The sequence below is a fragment of the Dromaius novaehollandiae genome, chromosome 3, assembly GCF_036370855.1.
Source record: "Dromaius novaehollandiae isolate bDroNov1 chromosome 3, bDroNov1.hap1, whole genome shotgun sequence".
NCBI lineage: Eukaryota > Metazoa > Chordata > Aves > Casuariiformes > Dromaiidae > Dromaius > Dromaius novaehollandiae.
In genome coordinates this window covers 126,744,576-126,762,943 of record NC_088100.1, presented here as the reverse complement: position 1 = coordinate 126,762,943, position 18,368 = coordinate 126,744,576, and the positions used below count along the sequence as shown (strand labels likewise).

The window sequence follows — 18,368 nt, the reverse complement described above, 5'->3', positions numbered from 1 at the left end:
AAGCAGAGGAATGAAAGTGAAGAGCATGTGAAAGTGAAAGAGATTATACGCTGGGCTGCACTGACAGCTTAAACACCCCGTGTTTCAAAAACTATAACCTATTCTACAAGATGAGATTACAAGAGAAAAGGAAATATTCAAATGATACAACAAATCCTTACTTTTAAACTCAAGATTCTTCTTTTCTCATTCAATGGAGAGAAGGGATTGACCCTGCGTGAAACCGAAAGAGAAGACCATACCAGTCCCAGCATCGTTTGGACACGGAGGAGTTGATTCTGCCATCATCCTCATCTCACCAGAGCAACACCACCAACTTTGAATTTAATGCTCTGACTTACTGATTTACATTCTAATATACTTCATCTCAGAATTTTCACAACAGAACTATTCCTTCTTTTAATTCTGAACCTATTACAGTTTTGTAAGTCTCGCAACATATCCAGGCACAATTAGCAATAGAGAAAGGAAAAGTAAAAATACGTAACTGCAGTTGGTGAGTCAGTGTAATTCTTTTTTGTTGTTGTCATGCCCATATGCAAAATGTGAATGAAGTATTTTCGCATATGTGGATCCAGAGTTTTATCTTTTCTTACTAATGTAGGTATCAGCCAGGGTTTACACTGACACATTACAACGAGAGACAGAGGCATCCAGAGACAGAGGCAGAAACTTAACCCAGCCCACACTATTTACCCACTTACCTCCACTGAACAACTACTGCGACGACTCACAACTTTTGGGGAGCAGTGAACCACTGCTAAATTTGAATGTTTTCCCTGAGCCAGCACACTAACTTGCCAAACTTTGCTAGTAAACATCCCTGAAAACACTGCTTCAAACACAGACCACTTGCAGACTACAGTTTGTGAATACCTAAAATAATGTACACAAATTTGGGAAGTTCTCATTCCTCAATACAGTAAACGCTGTTTATTTCTACACAGTGTCTACGCAAGAGGAATGGTTGGATTCCCACAGGTTTGGGGGTTTGTTTACTTTTTTTTAAACGAAGAGAAGAACTGCCATCCATAACTGCAGTGGCAGACGATGAGAGGAAACAGTCCGGCACACCCCTATGCATGATGTACGTGGAGCAGTTTGAAGAAATGGAGCTACCATAAAGGAATAATAAGGTTGAAGGTTGAAGGTGAAGAAGTTGAATATATTTCCATTGGTTATTCAAGACTACCTGTTGCAACTTCAGTTTTTCCAGTATATCTCCTTACGTACTGAAAATGAATTATGTCTCATTACAGAATACCAATTAACCTCAATGAGTGGGAGTCTTGTATTTCAAAAGGCATTCAAGGTACATTTAGTAATATGATATTTTTATGTATTTATCATGGTTATGGCATCTGGTATTGCTTTGATACTGTAAAAAAATGAACTGACATATTTTGTTTAATTTAAGCAGGCATACCTTCTTTCTCATGATTTTATGATAATTTCCACCTCTGTTTTCATGTAAATGCTATTAAATGTATTTGGTTTTAAACAGCCTTTGAGAAATGATTAGTGATAAAAACATTGAAATAACGGTTCATCTGTTTTTGTTCACAGTGCCATATTATACGTGCCATTCCTTGCTGGACTCTGAAAGGATGGAAGCAGTGTTACACAATATTCACCACCCCCTAGTCTTTTTGTTAATCATCCCTAATCAGCTGTTGCTTCACAAATCAAATTTTTAGTCCTTTTAGGCATGCAGTGTGATGCTAATGTGTGGCAACAGACCGTTGATTATAGACCACTGGGTAGCACTAGCTGCCCCATTAGTGGCATCCAGCTGTCCAGATTCATGCATGAGCAAGAAGGATTTAATAAGTTAAGATGAAGAGCAGTGAAATGCCTGTGCTGCAAATAAAGACAATAGAGAAATAATTAGCGTGAAGCAAACCATCTTTTCAAAGAAGAATTAGTTCTACGGAAAATTACCACATTCATCAGTAGGTGTACCGTAAACTTTTCATTTAAACTTCTCTGGCACCACAGCGGATAGGTGGGATATCACAGAATCCCCGCACGTAAGTACAAAAGCAAAATTAAATTAGTCTGAAAGCTGTACAAACCACTCCCACTCAGTGCACGGAAATAGATTCCTGTCAGTTGTATGACTATTCTGAGATGGTTAAAAATATCAGTATTTAAGAACTAACAAAAGAATTGACTATTTCTGCCATGAGGAATGATATTTCTTCTTATCCTGAATGGAACAAAACGAGTGCAGCTATTATCTGTGGTTCCGCTAACCGCGGCATACGGCATCAGACCCCAACGCTGATCATCGACTGAAGTTCTTATCCCGCCTGGACAAGCGGCAACACATTGGGTGCAGACCACCGAGAAAACAGGCACGCTCTTCCTCCACACAAATATTACCTAGGCTATATTGAGCACATAAAGTCAAGTCTCTCAGCTGAGAGAATTCTGTATTTCTTCAGTGAAAATCCCTCTAAAACAAGACAGTCCATGCCATGTTCATTCCAATTCAACAAAACAGTACTTTCAGTCCCAGTGATTTAAATATTGGCATTCTCTAAAATATTTTTTAAATCCTTCTGTCAAGCCTGTTTCTGTCGATATTGAACATATAAACAGAGTGCAAGGAACTGGACCCTCCAAGACCTACAGTGCTAAAAATATCCATGAGTGTCATCATGCATGATCCAAAGGAACTACTACTTTTAAATCATTTAATTAACATACAATATTGCTACTCTTTTGGATCCCTGTGCTTTCAGCTGTAGGAGGCACCAGGGTATCACTGACCTCAAACTTGAATTCTTACAGCAGGGGAAAGTTGTTATGTTTAGGGTCTTTTTTGAAAAACAGAACCTGGAAGCTTGTACGTGAGCAGTTTTGCCCTTTTTCAAACCTAAAACACTTCCGAAAGTGATGAAAATATGAGCATTCAGAGTAATATTATTTCATCCTGGCTGTTCCTTATCAACAACTGTCACTTCATTCACTATTTCGTTCCCACGTTACTCAATGATAAAGGCTTTTCTAGAGTTCACTCTGTTTTTTTTCCAGACTTCAACTTTTCCACATCTGCTACTTCTGCCTTCAGATCGCAGCCTATGAAGATCAGAATACCGCCATCCCATTTCTTTGCAAATTGCCAAAATACAAGTAGGTCCCCAAAATATTATGGTAATTCTTTATTTTTACACTCCATTGCTATAAGAAGCAGTCATGATAGGTTCAAACAAACTTCAAATAATAGTGCTGAAAGTTGAGATTAGCCCATCATTACTTTGAAAATGAACACAATATTATTTTTCTTACTTTAAAAATCTTGGCCTGAATTTCCTTAGGGTAGAGAGCTTGGCTGATTTTTCTTATGGCATAATAAACAGTCAATGGCTTCATAAATACCAGGGTCCAGCTACTCAGCTGATGCAAATTGACTTGCATAGAGCTAAGCGGACTGACACTAGCTGAGCAAACAGCTCGGTATATCTAATTATACACACAGAGAAAAAATTACTAAGAGCTCTATCTCAGCTCAGCCTATTTTACGTAATTAACTGTACAATAAAATGTTCCGTGATCAAAATTTCCGTTCCTTTGAAGTCCTTGCCTTCCATTTCCCTCCATAAGCACATCTAAGAAGAAATTCCTTTATATGCCCATGAACACTTGAAGCTATCAGCACTAGAGACTACTGTCTGCTACTTTGTGCCTAATCCCAGTTTCTCTGGAGAGAAAAGCAAAATCTCCAACTGGGTGCTGTGAAGGATGCAGGATCAGACTCTTTCAATATATAATATTCATCGGCACAACCAGAGTCAGGTCGGTTGTGATACGGACCAAAACTACATTTGCCATTTCATCCTGCGTAGGCCAAACCAGCGTAAAGGGTGCAAAGCTCTTAGACGCGAACCAAACGGCCTGGATTTGAGCGAGTGACCTGGAGGTGAAAGGCTTGCTATCCCATTACTAATCTGGTTTTAGAAAACTGTTCTCGCAAGAAGCAATGCCCCCCTTCATCCAGCCTCCCGTCTCTAGCTCTCCCCCTGACAACAAAGATGCATTCATTTCCAGCTCTGTCGACTTTGGAGGAAAAAAGACAGTAATTAGCATGCCTCAGTTACATATACGGTTGATTTCTTGAACTACTTGTCAATTCATTATTCCAATTTTTTGATAAAGCAGCCTGGATTAAACCCATAAGTAAATGGATTTATGTCATTTAGTCACTCAGATTTTAAAGCGCTCTGCAGGCTCAGTGCATTGCCCTGCTCCTACAGCAGCTTACGTGCTCTCCCCGCAGACAAAAACGCATGAGGTTCATCACATCTGTGTTTTCTAAACCAAAATTCTCCACGTATTTTAGCAAATTCCCTTCTCGAAGCAGCATATACCGACTCCGAGAACTGTTAGGTTAAAATAACTCCTCTTTGGGTGCCTCTGCTTTACGTCTCCCCAGCAGCCTTCAAGGCACTCGCAGAGGTCCCCTGGAATACGGTAATACATCAATTAACCACAGTCAGCCAACTGCTAATACCGCACCTCCAAAACATCTTCATTATTAATGGAAAGCTCTGTGGTGTGGCAACATGCTAGAAGACTAACTGAAAAAGAAATTATGACCCAGTTCTCCGAATAATTATCCGGCATTTCCCAACATTTTCTTATCACCTTAATTAGTTCAGTTTTGGTTTTAAGTTCACAGATCAAACCTGACCTCTTTTAGCAACAGCCCGCAGAGGCCACCCAGCCAGCAAAGCCCTCTGCTTGCCACGTATTTCCATTTGATGAACCTGCATGACTTAAACACCATATATGGCTTTACATTCATGTATGTTTTCATTAACCACAGAACATTTCCTCAAAAGCATCTTTCTAAAGCATTTAGAAGAAAATAATGTGAAAAAAAAGAAGCGCAACAGCTCTAAATTCCTACATTTGAGATTACTCACATGGGTGCTAATTAATCTAATCTCAAACCAGGATTCAACGGCTCTGGAGGCTACTTATAAAATGCATTTTTTTTTTCTGCTGTACGCCCTCGGTTCAAACGCAGCCCAGGTGACCGTGTCTGAGTGGTCCAAGCGTCACCCTCACCAAAACCGCTGCAGGAGCTGGCACAAACCACCACCCTTGCTGGCGGTCTCGGCAGCGCTGCCAAAGACCAAAGGGGTTTCAGACTGCGCTGCTCTTTCGCTCGCAGAGGCTGTCGCCTCTGATAACGCTGATGTCTCAACACATCCCCAGCCCAACGCACTTCAGCCCTTCCTCCTCGCATCCTACCTGACAGTGCCAGTACCCTGGGCTGCAAATACAGTTAATTTCTAAAATGCCTTAACTGGTACATATGGACTGTATTTAAAGATACACTGTAATTAAGTTCAAATCTCATTACTTTCTAAACAAATTTAGGTCTGAGCAGTAATGCGGTGCATAATAAACAACAATACATCATTAAAACAGAGGGCTGCTGTATTATAGTTCAGAGATAGTAAATGGCTTGATAGCATTTCATGTCCAATTTTGGTTTAAATAACAGCTGTCTGTGCTTCTCAGCATCCCTGTAGGAAGAAAAATCAAACCCCCCCTTCTTTCCAAAAGGAATTCTTGAACCATTCAGTAAATACAAATCCTAAAAATAACCAGAAAAAATACTTAGAAAGAAAAAAAAAAAAGTGCCTTCCTAATTGCATATTAATTGCTGTAGCCAATTGCAACTTTCTTTTTGCACTGGCAAGTAACGTCATTTGTGCCATTACAAGACTCTTGAGAATCCTGCCAACAGCGAATGTGCATGGCAAATAATTGATCCAACCTGCCACTTCCCACAGGGTCAATGAGGAGCAGCTGGACTTGAAATCCCTACCTAAAAACAACAGCTGCAAAGCACAGGAGAGACCAGAGTGGAGGTGCAGGCTTTGCTGCTTCTCTCCTGATCCAAAGTTAAATGCATAAGCAGTAGAGCACGGTGTAAAAAGACAAGTCCACAGCTCATGTGGGGGCAGAACAGGGATGTCTGAAAGGAAAAAATTGCAAAGGGAAAGACAGTACAACTGAGAAGAGCAAGAAGATCTGGGCCTGCCAGATCCTTGTAACAGGAGTTCATTTTTAAACTACCTAACTGCTCTAGGTATGTAGGACACCCAAAATCAACTTTTTCCACCACCAAGCTTTAGAATAACTAGTCGCTAACACTGCTTTTTCAAAGTCTCTCGCGGCGTCTGCTTTCAACTAGGCTATCCAGGAAATAAGAAACCAGATCAAATGGTTTGTCAGTACCTCACTGTCTTCCTAAAGCTCCCGCAACGCACGGGTGAAAGCTGCGGTGCCGGCCCCCCTCGCTCCTGCTGCTCCCCGTCCCGACCAAAGGGAAAGAGCACGTGTGCCATCCATGGCAATGCGCTGCTAGAGCCTCCCTCTTTCGACAGACCCTAATTCACAGGACCACAGCAGGGTCTTTCTTTCCCACGTACAAAACCTAGAAGGTGACCAGAAATTGCCAATAAAGGCGGCTTACCTACCATTCACTTGGAAAACCTAGCTCCCTGAGCAATCTAGCATTGGAGCAGTACATATACTTGTTATTATCTGTCTATAAAGAGCTCTTTATTCTCTAATAGTCTCCCCTCTCAATTTCCACTAGTTGGAGGAATCATATAAGCTAGATTTATTTTTGTAATATCATGGCTATAAATTGTACGTGATGGGATTGTCCCTCAAATACGTCTCTGCCTCAAAGTGAGCCCTTCAGAATCTGAAATATGCTCACAACACAAGCTCTAGTAAACATACAATTATTATTTCTGTAAAGGTTTGTATGTTCAGTATTGGAGAATCCAGCCTTTTCATCTACCTCCTGTAACAAACACTGCTTAACACTGCCATCATTAAAGATACTATTGCCTGCCCTTTCTCGTTAGCAAGTGTGCTGCAAAAATTCTTGCTCTGCTAAAACTTAGGAGAGCTTTGAGTACTAGCGTTAGTCTATAGAAGCTCACCCTCTGGTTTTACACACAATGCTTTGAATTACAAGTATCTTTGATCATCTGTGATATTGCAATTTCTTATTTCCACATCTCCATCTTGCTAATAGGGGCTTCAGTACCGAAAACATGCCAGGTAGTTTGCAAATTCCCATGAAGACATGGATCCCATCCTGAAGAAGAGCATACACACTTAAGCAACCTGTAGTTACAATGAGATTTTATTCTGATAGGATACGCACCATAAAAATCACACTGGAAAAACATGCCTAGGGTATTCTGCTAATGTAAGTATGCATATTAATTAGATTTTGCCCTTATGCTATATAAACCCTTGTCAATGTTCATACAATCCAACAAAAATCAAGGGCAGTTGTGCCTCAACTGTCTGAAGGAAAATACATTTGCTTTGTAAATATTAATGAACTGAACCTTGTGTCTATAGGGGGAGATTATAAGAGGGAACGCAGAGCAGTTAGGCAACCAAGTCACAACGAAAGTCAGCAGGACCAAAACATGTAACTTCTGCTGTGCCTTCTGAAAAATTTCCCCATCATGAGGTTATCACCATACACATCGTATATTAGTATGCAGTCCCAAAGGAAGATGTTTGTTTAAATGCCCGCAGGGAGGAGGTTACAATCTGAAAGGTATCAAGTTATAAGATTAAATTCAGGGGATTCAGAGTGTTGTGTGATGTTTCTTTCATACTAGGGCAAGGTTTTGTGCACTCACTTCAAAACAGTAAGCAGCAACGCAAGCTCAAAGACTTTCCACGCATGAAAAAGATATTTGACACATACTCTTGCAAAACAAGAGGAAATTAGAAAGAATTAATGAAGTTAATCAAATATGCTGCACTTTAGGAGTAAAACAGCATTTATACATTAACATCTCTACTAAAGAATAAGATTATGAATATGTAATTAGATGGAGGAGGCTTTTTAACCTTTCGGCTTACAAAGCCCAAAGGAACTTTAAACAAAAGGTGAAACCCAACCTGAGACCATATAACGAGGCTGAAACTTAAATACACAGGCTCTGATGAGTGTATGGAAAAGCTGGACGAAAAAGGACCAAAAAGAATGCAGAACCTGTAAAACGCTTTCCCACACCTCATCAGATCCAGACCCTTGAAGATGGGCTCACGAAAGGCATGACTTTATTGTGGGGGAAGAAGAAACAGAAAGATATACCTACCCCCTTGGATGTATTGTCTATTAATAGACCGGGGGATAAACATGTAGCTGCCTGGTCCTGAGGATTTTATTTCAGGTTACAGTATTAAAGCGTATGGCAGAGTATTAGCATGTGGCATTTTGAGTTTCGTAACTAAGACAAAACACATACCTAGGACTTCTGGTTCAGACAAGCATCCCAAACTCGGGAGAACTGAGGCATGCGGCTGAATTCCAGGATTATTACAGTGCATTCCTGAATCAGGATGAAGAAAGAGGGAAAACCAGAGAGACATGGGCAACCCCAATCTGGCTATATACCAGGTACAACAGCATGTCACATTTATGGTCTGCCGTGGTGACTTTTATTGCAACTGGAAAATTACACTGCTTTTAAACCTACTTAATTCTGCTTTAATCCTCAACCAATATTTGCCTTCTTAACCACTGACTGTTTTGCAAATGTTTTCCAGTTATTTTACTAGTCTCAAAGCAGATGAGTTCTTTTTTCTAATGTAAAAAATAAAATAAGACTTAGGTAAATGAACCCAATTTAGATTTAGTATTTGTAAACATCTTGTGAGTGCTGCCAGTTCTCTAGTAAAAATATAACTTAACTTCTGCTAGCTCATGAGAGATTAGGGCAGGAGTAAGGTCTGAATCTCAGCAAGCGGTTTTTGCAGCCTTTGCTCCAAAACTCTTGCCAGGAAGCATCGTTTACACTCATTGCTACCTTCTGAAACACAGAAGTTCATACCTGCTCTTACAAATAATTTATTCTCCATTTTTCATTAATCTCAAATGAATGAAAAAGTCAAATAATCTGTCCTGAAATCTTAATTAGCAGGCAATAAGCACCCTTAAGCTGTGCTCAGTTTTGGATTTAAACAAATTGTTCCGTATTAATTACCAGTATGGTACCGTGGAAGCCCCTCAGTCATTCTCCCATGAGTTTCACTGCCCACGCGCCCCACGTCCGCGGTGCTCTTCTCGTCTGCTCTGTCGTGTCGCGTGACACGGACAGACCCATTTTTCATCTTTGCAGGAGCACACTGTGGTACAGACCCTATGAAGCATGTGGCCAATATCATCTAACCTATTAAATGTCAGAACCATATATCTCAAACTGCACGTCAAGACGCTGTACTCAGGCAGCAATAAACTCCTTTTTTCTTGCAAGGAACGCACTCTGGCCACGCGAATCCATGAGGGTTGCATTCTGCGTAAATTTGATTGCAACCTAATGTTGATGGCTAACATGCTCCAAGACCGTGGTAGGAGCTGGCTAGATAAAATCACAGCTGGAAAGACAAAACTTAACAAAATATGTTCTTTATAGTTAGCTAGCTTGCACCAGTTTGGTCCCTTGCGGGGTGATCTGATGCTTGCTGCAGTAAGCGAGTTGCCAATGTAATATTGTATTTTATTATTATTTCACCCTCACATGCCACCCTGGACACGCTGCTTTGGGCAGGTTGTAGGCAACAGACGTGGTCGTGCCCGGACCGCACATTCCCCCAGCAAAGCCTGGGCACAGATCCACCGTGAGGCTGTTTGGAGAGACAAACCCTTGCGGCCAAACTGGAACCACGGGGGCTGTTATTCTTCATTTATTTACTTATTCCTCCATACCCATGTGGCAAGGAATACATTGAGCTTTTCTGCACTGGGTGGATTTGAGATGTAGCTTGAAATTACTGGGATTTCCCGCTAAAAGCAAGTAATGAAATAAAGGGATGCTCTCATGACATTTTTGGCACATAAGAAGTAAGGGGGGGGGGATTTTGTATCAGTTTTTTCAATTCATATTTAAATGCCTTCTGGCACACATTTCTACAGAATCCAGGCCCGTCCGAACATACAGAAATCGGGAGGGCAACTCAAAGAAACACAGCAAAATCTCAGTCATCAGCCAGAGATAACTTTGCTGTTTTAGCTACACGCTTCCAGAATTTTGTAGCTGCTCAGTTCCCTGGTCCCAGAACTGCCCTGAATTGCAAGGAATGATTCTTCCAATTCCTGAATTGAAAGAATAAATGCTTTGACTAAGTTCAATTATTAGACAGCTAACTACGATAAACATGACAGAGCCCATGCAGAGACTTGTCTTGTATTAGTGGCACTAATTAGCCCTAATGGAGTTACATAAGCCATTATTTATATTGGACACTAAGTGTACAACTACGGGAAATCTTTACAAAGACTTATTGATTGTTTTTTTTTCTATGGTTACATCTACGTTATGCAGAGGACACGTGGATTTCCTTGACTATCAACAGATTTTGGGGGGAAGGGGCAGGGGCCGGGGAAGCCGTGTCCTCTCCTGGTCCCTCTGCACTGGGGTGACAAGTGAGAAGCACAGAGACAGGGCACCCGAGAGGGTCTCAGCGCTCACCAGGTCTCTCCAAGAGGGACGTCTTCCCACCTTCCTCTCTTAATAGCCGTATCAAAAATAACAAAAGCTTTTTAAGCTTAATAAATAAAGTGGCGCGTAGAGCGAACACGGGCTTTGTGTGCTTGGTTTATCAGCCCTGTACCTGGGCAGCGGTCTGAAGAGCGCACAGGGAAGGCTCATTGCCTTGGCAGCTCACTTATCGCTCCAGAAAATGACTTGTCCGCTGGGATGATAGGTAGGTTTGGGCTTTGGGGACGGCGCTGAATCTCTCTGAGCCCAGCAAGAGAGGAGCTCCATGGAGCAAGTAAATCATTTTAATTTTGTACAAGCTGAAAAGCATTTTTTTCCCTCGACTTCAGCGAGATGACAGTGGCATGATGGCTGATTTTCATTTCAATCAGAGCAGCATATGATTACCACCTAATTAGAATGTGGAAATAGAAAGGAGATCATTTTTTAACCTACCCAAGAGAACGGTGTTTTGGAGGGGGTGGGGGGAAGATTATGTTAATCAAATGAAACCGGCATAGAAGAGCTACCAAAATAGCCGCCTGCATTTTTATCGGCATCCTTACTGTCCTTGAAGATCTGTCACTGGCTTCGATATAAACCCATATTTTGAGAGTTTTATTCCTGAGCAATAAATATACTTTAAAATAAATACATGTCACTGCAGACCCAAACTTGTCATAAAAGATCTTACCTTAGGCATAAATATATTCTTCTTCAAAATTATACACAGTTTTGTTGACAACTGTAAAACTGTAAGCATGAAAACTAGTCAAGCAAAAACAAAAGTAATGCTATCTTAAGGGGAGTTGTTTGCATTTGTTCATTTTTTAAAAAAAAAAATATTTGCTTTCATTAATTGAATACTGTCAGCTAGCTAGCTGCTCAACTCCTTTTTTGGAATAAATGCAGAAATGTAGTTGCTCTGCCTGGGGGAACATATCTGATGTTACATTAAAGGAAACTGCATCACACAACATTTTCCAAGACTCTCCGTCTCCATCTGCATCGCTCCGTGGAGATAGAGACAAGACCTCATCTCAAGATGCCACTTGGTTTAATTGTCTCTGCAGACAGAGGAGCCAAAATTAGGTTGCTGGAACCACCAAAGGGAGGGGGGAGGGAAAGGTAAAAAATAAAACGATCTTCCAGCTGCGCTTGGCTTGCCCTGGTGCTTTCCTTGGCTCCGGAGGTACGGTACCTCCTGCGGGGCCCGCGCCGCATCGTCGTGGGTCTTCTGCTCCCCTCGTGTCGCCCAGCAGCTCAGCGGCTGCGGAGCTCCCCGCGCTGCCAAGGCACGGGTGCACAGGAAGGGTGGCTGCCTCAGCTACCCCAGGAGTGGGAAATATAACCCTGACTCGGATGAAGCACTGCACAAATTTCGAAATTAAGCACTGGTGCAGGGTGCTTGCAATTTGGCATGCCTAATTTGAGAAACTAGGTGTTTCCTCCTGAAAACTTTGGCTACCCGGAGCGTACAGACTGTGATCCTGCCCCGCACTGAACAGAGCTCCACTAATTTCAACTGTATCAAGACTTTGCTCATCCTGTTTTGCTGGAAACACGCAACATCTCGTCACCAAAATAAGAACTGTACAACGCTTGCTAAAAGCCATGGACCTAAAATCTCATCCGCTTCGGGCAAAATAAGAAAAAGTATCTCTTCAGTAGTGATTCTAATGAAAAAGAATCAGGAATGTGTTGATTTATTTTCCATCTCTGTGCTTTTAATCTGCATCAGTTGTTTCGCTGGAACATACACTGCAATCACACTCCTCTGGTTGCTGTTGTTCTGCTGGGGCACATAATAAACGCTGTGAGATATTGTGCAAGCGAAGGAACAATACTTTGAGCTAAATGTGCTGTTAAATTAAAGTCTTTTCTTGAGCAGTGAAAAAGTCCTGAGGCTTTTCATGTCAGTGACATACGGCAAGGCACACACTGCGTATTTTTTGTTTTTTGCCCTTTTGAGACACATAGCATGATCCCAAAGGAAAAGCGAACAAAAATTTTTAACATTGCATATGTTGAAAGGTATCTGCCAAGAAAAACAAAACCCAACCCCTTCTCTTCTCTCTTCCCCCCCACCGCTGCAAAGAAACCCCCAAACATAGGGGTTCCAGCATCTAAAGGTGTCACATTTCTTTTGTGCCATATGATGGGAAATCAAGCGGCAGTATCCCTGACCTGGCCAAGTTATCCCAGAAAGAAACACTCTGAACCATTCAAAGAGCTAAATGAGCATTTTTAAATGAATCCCAGTGTATAATTTCCTAAAGGATGGGATCCAAATCTATTTTGTGCTCTGGAGAATTCTATTAAACCTTTAGAGCACTTTGTGAAATGTGAAAATGTAGTTTGCTAAAGAGATAGCCTAGGTGGTCTGCAGTAAATTAACCTAGTACTGCTGACTACTGCCATTCTCGCGAGCTTGCTCCAAGGGATTTCTACACGTACAATCTAACACCATTTACCAGCTTCTAAACTAGATTTGCCCTCTGGCTGCAAGTCAGCAGACCTCGGTGTAAAACATGACCAAAAATTAGTTTGACTAAGAGGTGCATTTCAAGACCATAACAGTGCTGCCTGTTACATACAACTAAGCACAAACCATTACTTACAATACTGTTGTTTTCCCTAGTGAACTTTATGTAGTTAAGTTTTAGGCTGCTGCGCTGTGATGGCTGGTGCCCTGCCTGGCTGGTATTTAGCGTTCAGTAAATTACAGTAGATCTATGTGTTGTTTTGTAACAATTAACCTCCAAAAGGAGCTAACTCCATTTGCATGGTAATGAGACATTCATCCGAGAGGCTGGAAGTTGAGCCTGCTAATAAGTTTTTATGCAAACACCTGAGGGGTCAAGCACAACAATGGACTTGGGTAAGAAAACCTTTTATTAAATGCAAATCACTTTTCCTGTAAACGCTATGACAGAGAACTTCATAAGGCTCTAACACAGCTTGCAAGAATGGGGTCATGTAGGCAATATTTTCAGGCCCCCGTGTTGACTAAGGAACTCAGACACTGACTTATTTATATTTTGAATTAATACCAGCTGGGATAAAATCTTCATTATAGCATCAAAGGAGAGAAGTACTCCAGGAAGGTAGAGAGAAGAAAACAATATTGCCTTATCTTCCACAGATTGGTCACAGTTTCCTGGGATGCAGGGAGAGAGATAAGACACCGCTGCTGTGGAGCACAACAAAAGACTTACAGATTTGTCAGATATCCATCTTATTTACCTATCAGGCTTTACTAAGCATATTGTCATGCAGGTGCAATTCCCAGCAAGTGGACTGCAATTTTGGCTTTCTATCCTGCACTAAAACTTTCTGAATTCACTCAGAGTTTCACATCCTACGCTCAAAGAGTTAGCGATTTTATTCAGGACAGCCGGCACCGGACATTGCCAAGCAGATGAACGGCTGTCAAACATCTCTGGGACTAAAGGAGCAGCACCGGGGTTCTGCGAACATGCTGGGTCAAAAAGAGACACGATTCCTCAGGTAAAGACCAGACGGACCGCAGCAGAAGGCATGAAAGGACGGAGCTGACTTTGATTCGCTGAGCTCGGACGCGGCCGGGGCAGGAGGTCCCCGCCGGGGCCAGGCTGTTAGCAGGACAAATGGCTCATTCCGACAGCACGGGCGGCAGGGCAGTGCTTCTGCTTAGAGATAACTGGAGTGAAACATGGGCAACCCTTCAAAAAGCTGCCCAGCTGCCCTCCCGACAAATTGTTAAGGTCTTGCTCCAGGCTACAACGTGTGGATTTAAATATCCAGTGGGTGCAGTGGGAGTTGCTCTGTCTTTATGACAGGAGTTACAGCTACTACTGATACAGAAAGTCCCCTTCATTTCTGCAGTAGTACAACAAGCTAAATTTGAGGAAAGCTTTGGGGGACATATAGGATTACTTCTTAAAACCAAATCCAAGAGAATAAATGTAAACAAAATGCAATCAATCAGATTCACGCTCAGCGTAGAGATATCAACTCATTTAAGTCAGCTAAATGATTCTCACCTGGTTGCAAGCATTAAACAACAGCATCCCAACAACTGTATGCTTCTTAACAACCCCTTTTGTAACCTAAGTTATTGCTACCTTCAATAGCCTTGGCAAGTATTTTCATTTTACTGCTGATGTATTTGTGACATGTACAACATGCTAGTAAGCCATATTCAAAGCTCAAGTCAGTAAATTGTAGAAAAGCCTTACAAACAGAAAGCATTGTACAAGAAAGGGTTGTTTTTTCTTTCTGGAACAAAATTAAGTCTGCATGTAAGCTTATTGCTGAATGGTGGCACCCAGTGATGTCAAAGCTGTGGATAACTTTACACTCAAAAAGTATCTTGAGCAAAACCTACTACTCCACTTTAAAAAAAAAAATAACCAAAGCTCTTGGGGATTACTTCTTAATTGTTATATTCACTGACATGTAACATTTAAGTACGCGTCACATGCCTTAAAATGCATCAAACCTCGACTTAGTGACTTTTTGACCAAGGGTATTGGGAAACGCAGTATAACGAGCATTAGCAATACAAATGCAAACTTAAAAACAAAACCACACACACATATGCAAAACTATGATGCAAGCTCAGTAGGGTAATTTTTAACAGTTGTTTTGTGGTCACAAAGTATTTTCAGACAAAAACACTGAACAAACATAGTAAACCACAGCTACTTCTTTAAAAAACGTTCAGATGAGACTGGAGTTTGTAGAAAGCGAGTAAGGAGGTTTGGAGGTAGACAACCAAGAAGGCCGAGACTTAGAAAGAAATATTTTACAGGATGTGGGAAAGGAGTAATTGTGCATATTCAGTGTTAATAGTTCACCCTCCTCAGCACAAACCATAAATCAACCTCTGTTTGCAAAATGCCATTGTAAATACATTCCTGTTCCAAAATTCATATAACTCAGGCAAAATTCATGAAGATATATGATAAAGGCTGTGAATTCAATCACTATCTGCTACGCTCTGTGAACCCTCTCTCCTTCCAAGATGGACCTGGAGCTTTCTGAGAGCAAGAGGAGCAGTTTATCTGCAGTGTATGGTGGAAACCAGAAAAACGCCGAAGCAACACACCAAGCAAAAGGAAGCAGGCAAGGTGACCAGCAGGGCACAGGAGGGCTCCCACGCCAAGTCAGGCCACAAGCAGAAAAAGGAGAAAAAGGCAAGACTCAAAGTGTGTCCTGAAAGTCTCTTTATAGCTGATAAGCAATGGCCCAACCTCAGAGCAAAACAACTTTTTGAAGAAAATAGTCCTCATCCAGAAAACCTCTATGCTTTTCATATACAGTCTACCAAATAAAGTCAGGTTTCTTGTAATATTTTTAAGAGAAAAGCAATTAAGGGGTGTACATATAATGCATATTCAGCTTTTGAGAATGAAGAGCTTGCTTCTGGAGCCCAAAAAAAATTTTAGCCTATTTTTTTAAATAATGTGGTAAACACACATCAAAGTGAAATTAGGAAGTGGCAAAGCAGTACAATCGTAGAGCTTCTAGCCTTACACCCGTGGTTAAAAATTACATACAAATGGACCAGGCTTTCAAAAATATAAACCTAAAGCTAGGCTACTAAGACCACACTTAGGCATCTGTAGTGTTAATGAAGACTCTCCATCCAAAACTCTTACTTCACTGCTCAAACATCTAAGCGGCAAGAAGCTACCAAGTGTTTGGTACTACGAAGTGCCAGCTCCTCAGTGTACTTTTCGAAACTCAGGTTCAAAAATCTCAACTTACCATTCAAATCTCAAAGTAGTGTTTCCTTTCAATTCAAAGTTGGTATAAGAAAACAAACAAACCCCCTTGCTAAATTCATACCTTTTTGCATATCAGATTCTCTCGACAATAAAAGCCCCCCAAATACACTGCAAAAGGAAATACACCACTAATTATGCTTCTGGATCCAGCGCTTCTCCACTGGATGCTTTGTTAAATATTTTGAGACAAAAATACTGAACAACTCTAGCTGTCTGAACAACTCCAGCTGTCTGCTAGCTGTCATTATAAGGAAAGAGGCATATCTTCAGTTTAAGACATCATGATTATTTTATTTGCTCTGTCACTTCGTTGCTGCTTTTCTCCAATTCAACACTATGAGCATATTCTATCAGCCTGCTAAGAACTAAAAAAAGAGGCAGACAGAAAGTGGAAAGCAGGGTATGGAGATCGTCTGTTGAAAGCATTTTGTCATGTAAAAATAATCACCGTCACACTGTCACTGGAAGAAGACCGGCCTGGTTAAAAATTCACAGTTATATCAGACATTTAGTAAGTGTTCCAGAAGAAAGGAACACTAAACTGAAGGCAAACCAAAAATTAATGAAGACAAAAAAACACTATCATCATACAGCTCTTTACTGTAAAGTGACCCCTGCCCTTGGCGGCTGTTTCCACTGACAACTATTATATACATTTCCTTTCCAGGAATGTCCTCATTATTACATGAAAACTCTGACGCTCAGAAGCAGTTTTAGAAAGAGAATAGGCTTTTACTTGCCAGGAAAGATTACAATGCACAGGAAACGCACAGTATGGCTTCAAACAAAGGTATTTCCCTTTAACTCCAATACAGCTTTTAAATATAACAATCCTCCCCTGGCTATATTGTCCTGACCTGATTTCATCTGTTTTAGAATAAATCTTCACTTCAAGGATCAAGTCTGTGTTTACTCCTTTCACAGTTTTGCAGTCAAAGACAATAATCTTAAACAGTTTGGGAAATAATGTATTTTATTCCATACCTCATTATGATTCTTGCTCAACCATTCCTTAATAGTGTTGAGGGCAATGACAGCTGCGGGCTCATTCGGAAAACCTAAAAACAGAAGAAATGGAAAAGATAGATAAATAGAAGGCACACATTTTATATACAGATAAGAAAATGGACGCCTTTCTTTTTTTCTAGCACTAGTTTGGGATTACAGTTGGTCAATTGTCTACTTCTCAAATTTGCATAAAGTTTTAACATGATTTTTTTAATTGGAAATTACTTTTTCAACCCTAGTTAGGAAAGCCCTACGGCTCCAGAGAAGCAGAAACAACAGCTAGTTATATACATGTCACACTAGGCAAGCAACTATATAATATGCCTATCACAGTAACAAATACTAGGCTTACATTTCACAGCACACAAGACAAATTCAGATGTCTCTTAAGGCACAAGACCTTTCTTTCTTTAATCCATCTGTCAGCAACACTACACAAAACTATGATCCCACTGCTGTAGGCATCATAAGGATAGAAGTAATTTTTCTATTTGACTTAGAAATCTGTTAATTTATGACCTAAAACATAATGAACAACTTTAGAGATTAAAGAATTCATGAAGCATAAGCGTATGAATTTAAGGCCTGATATTTCATGATATACTAGAGACGGTAACTCCCCCCTGCACTAAACAATATCAAAAATCTTTCCAGGGATACAGGCTTTCTGCTTTGATGATCTCTATCTATCAAATCTAAAGATGCTTTCATTACTTAGGCAGCCTTAATTTAATTTTCCTTTAAATTCCTAACTGGAGGGCAGCAAATCATTTCTGCGAGGACTTAGAAATAAAACCCCGTAAGCTGTGTGAATAGCCCTCAGTAGGTCACATTAATGGAGCAGCCTTTGAAGAGGTGGAGCTGCAGGCAGAGCGCACGAGCCAGCGCTGGGGCTCCACCGAAGCAGCCCTGCAATCTGGCATTCGTCTGCAGACACAGCGCTTTTTATTTTATTTTATTTTTTTTTTTTACGTTATTCATTACCCTCCCACCACCAACTGAAACGCAGACCCTGCAAAAATGAGGACATGTGCCTAGTTTT

The 18,368-nt window shown here is 40.9% G+C and overlaps 1 protein-coding gene across 4 annotated transcripts in view; it reads right to left on the bottom strand.

Annotated features, from left to right (window-relative positions):
- MACROD2 (mono-ADP ribosylhydrolase 2) overlaps positions 1-18,368 on the bottom strand; it is an 858,592-nt gene that overhangs the window by 232,790 nt on the left and 607,434 nt on the right. For all 4 annotated transcript variants that reach the window (XM_064510050.1, XM_064510049.1, XM_064510053.1 and 1 more), the window contains one exon: positions 17,303-17,376. In XM_064510050.1, the coding sequence (XP_064366120.1) occupies positions 17,303-17,376 (74 nt within the window). The remainder of the gene's footprint in view (positions 1-17,302; positions 17,377-18,368) is intronic.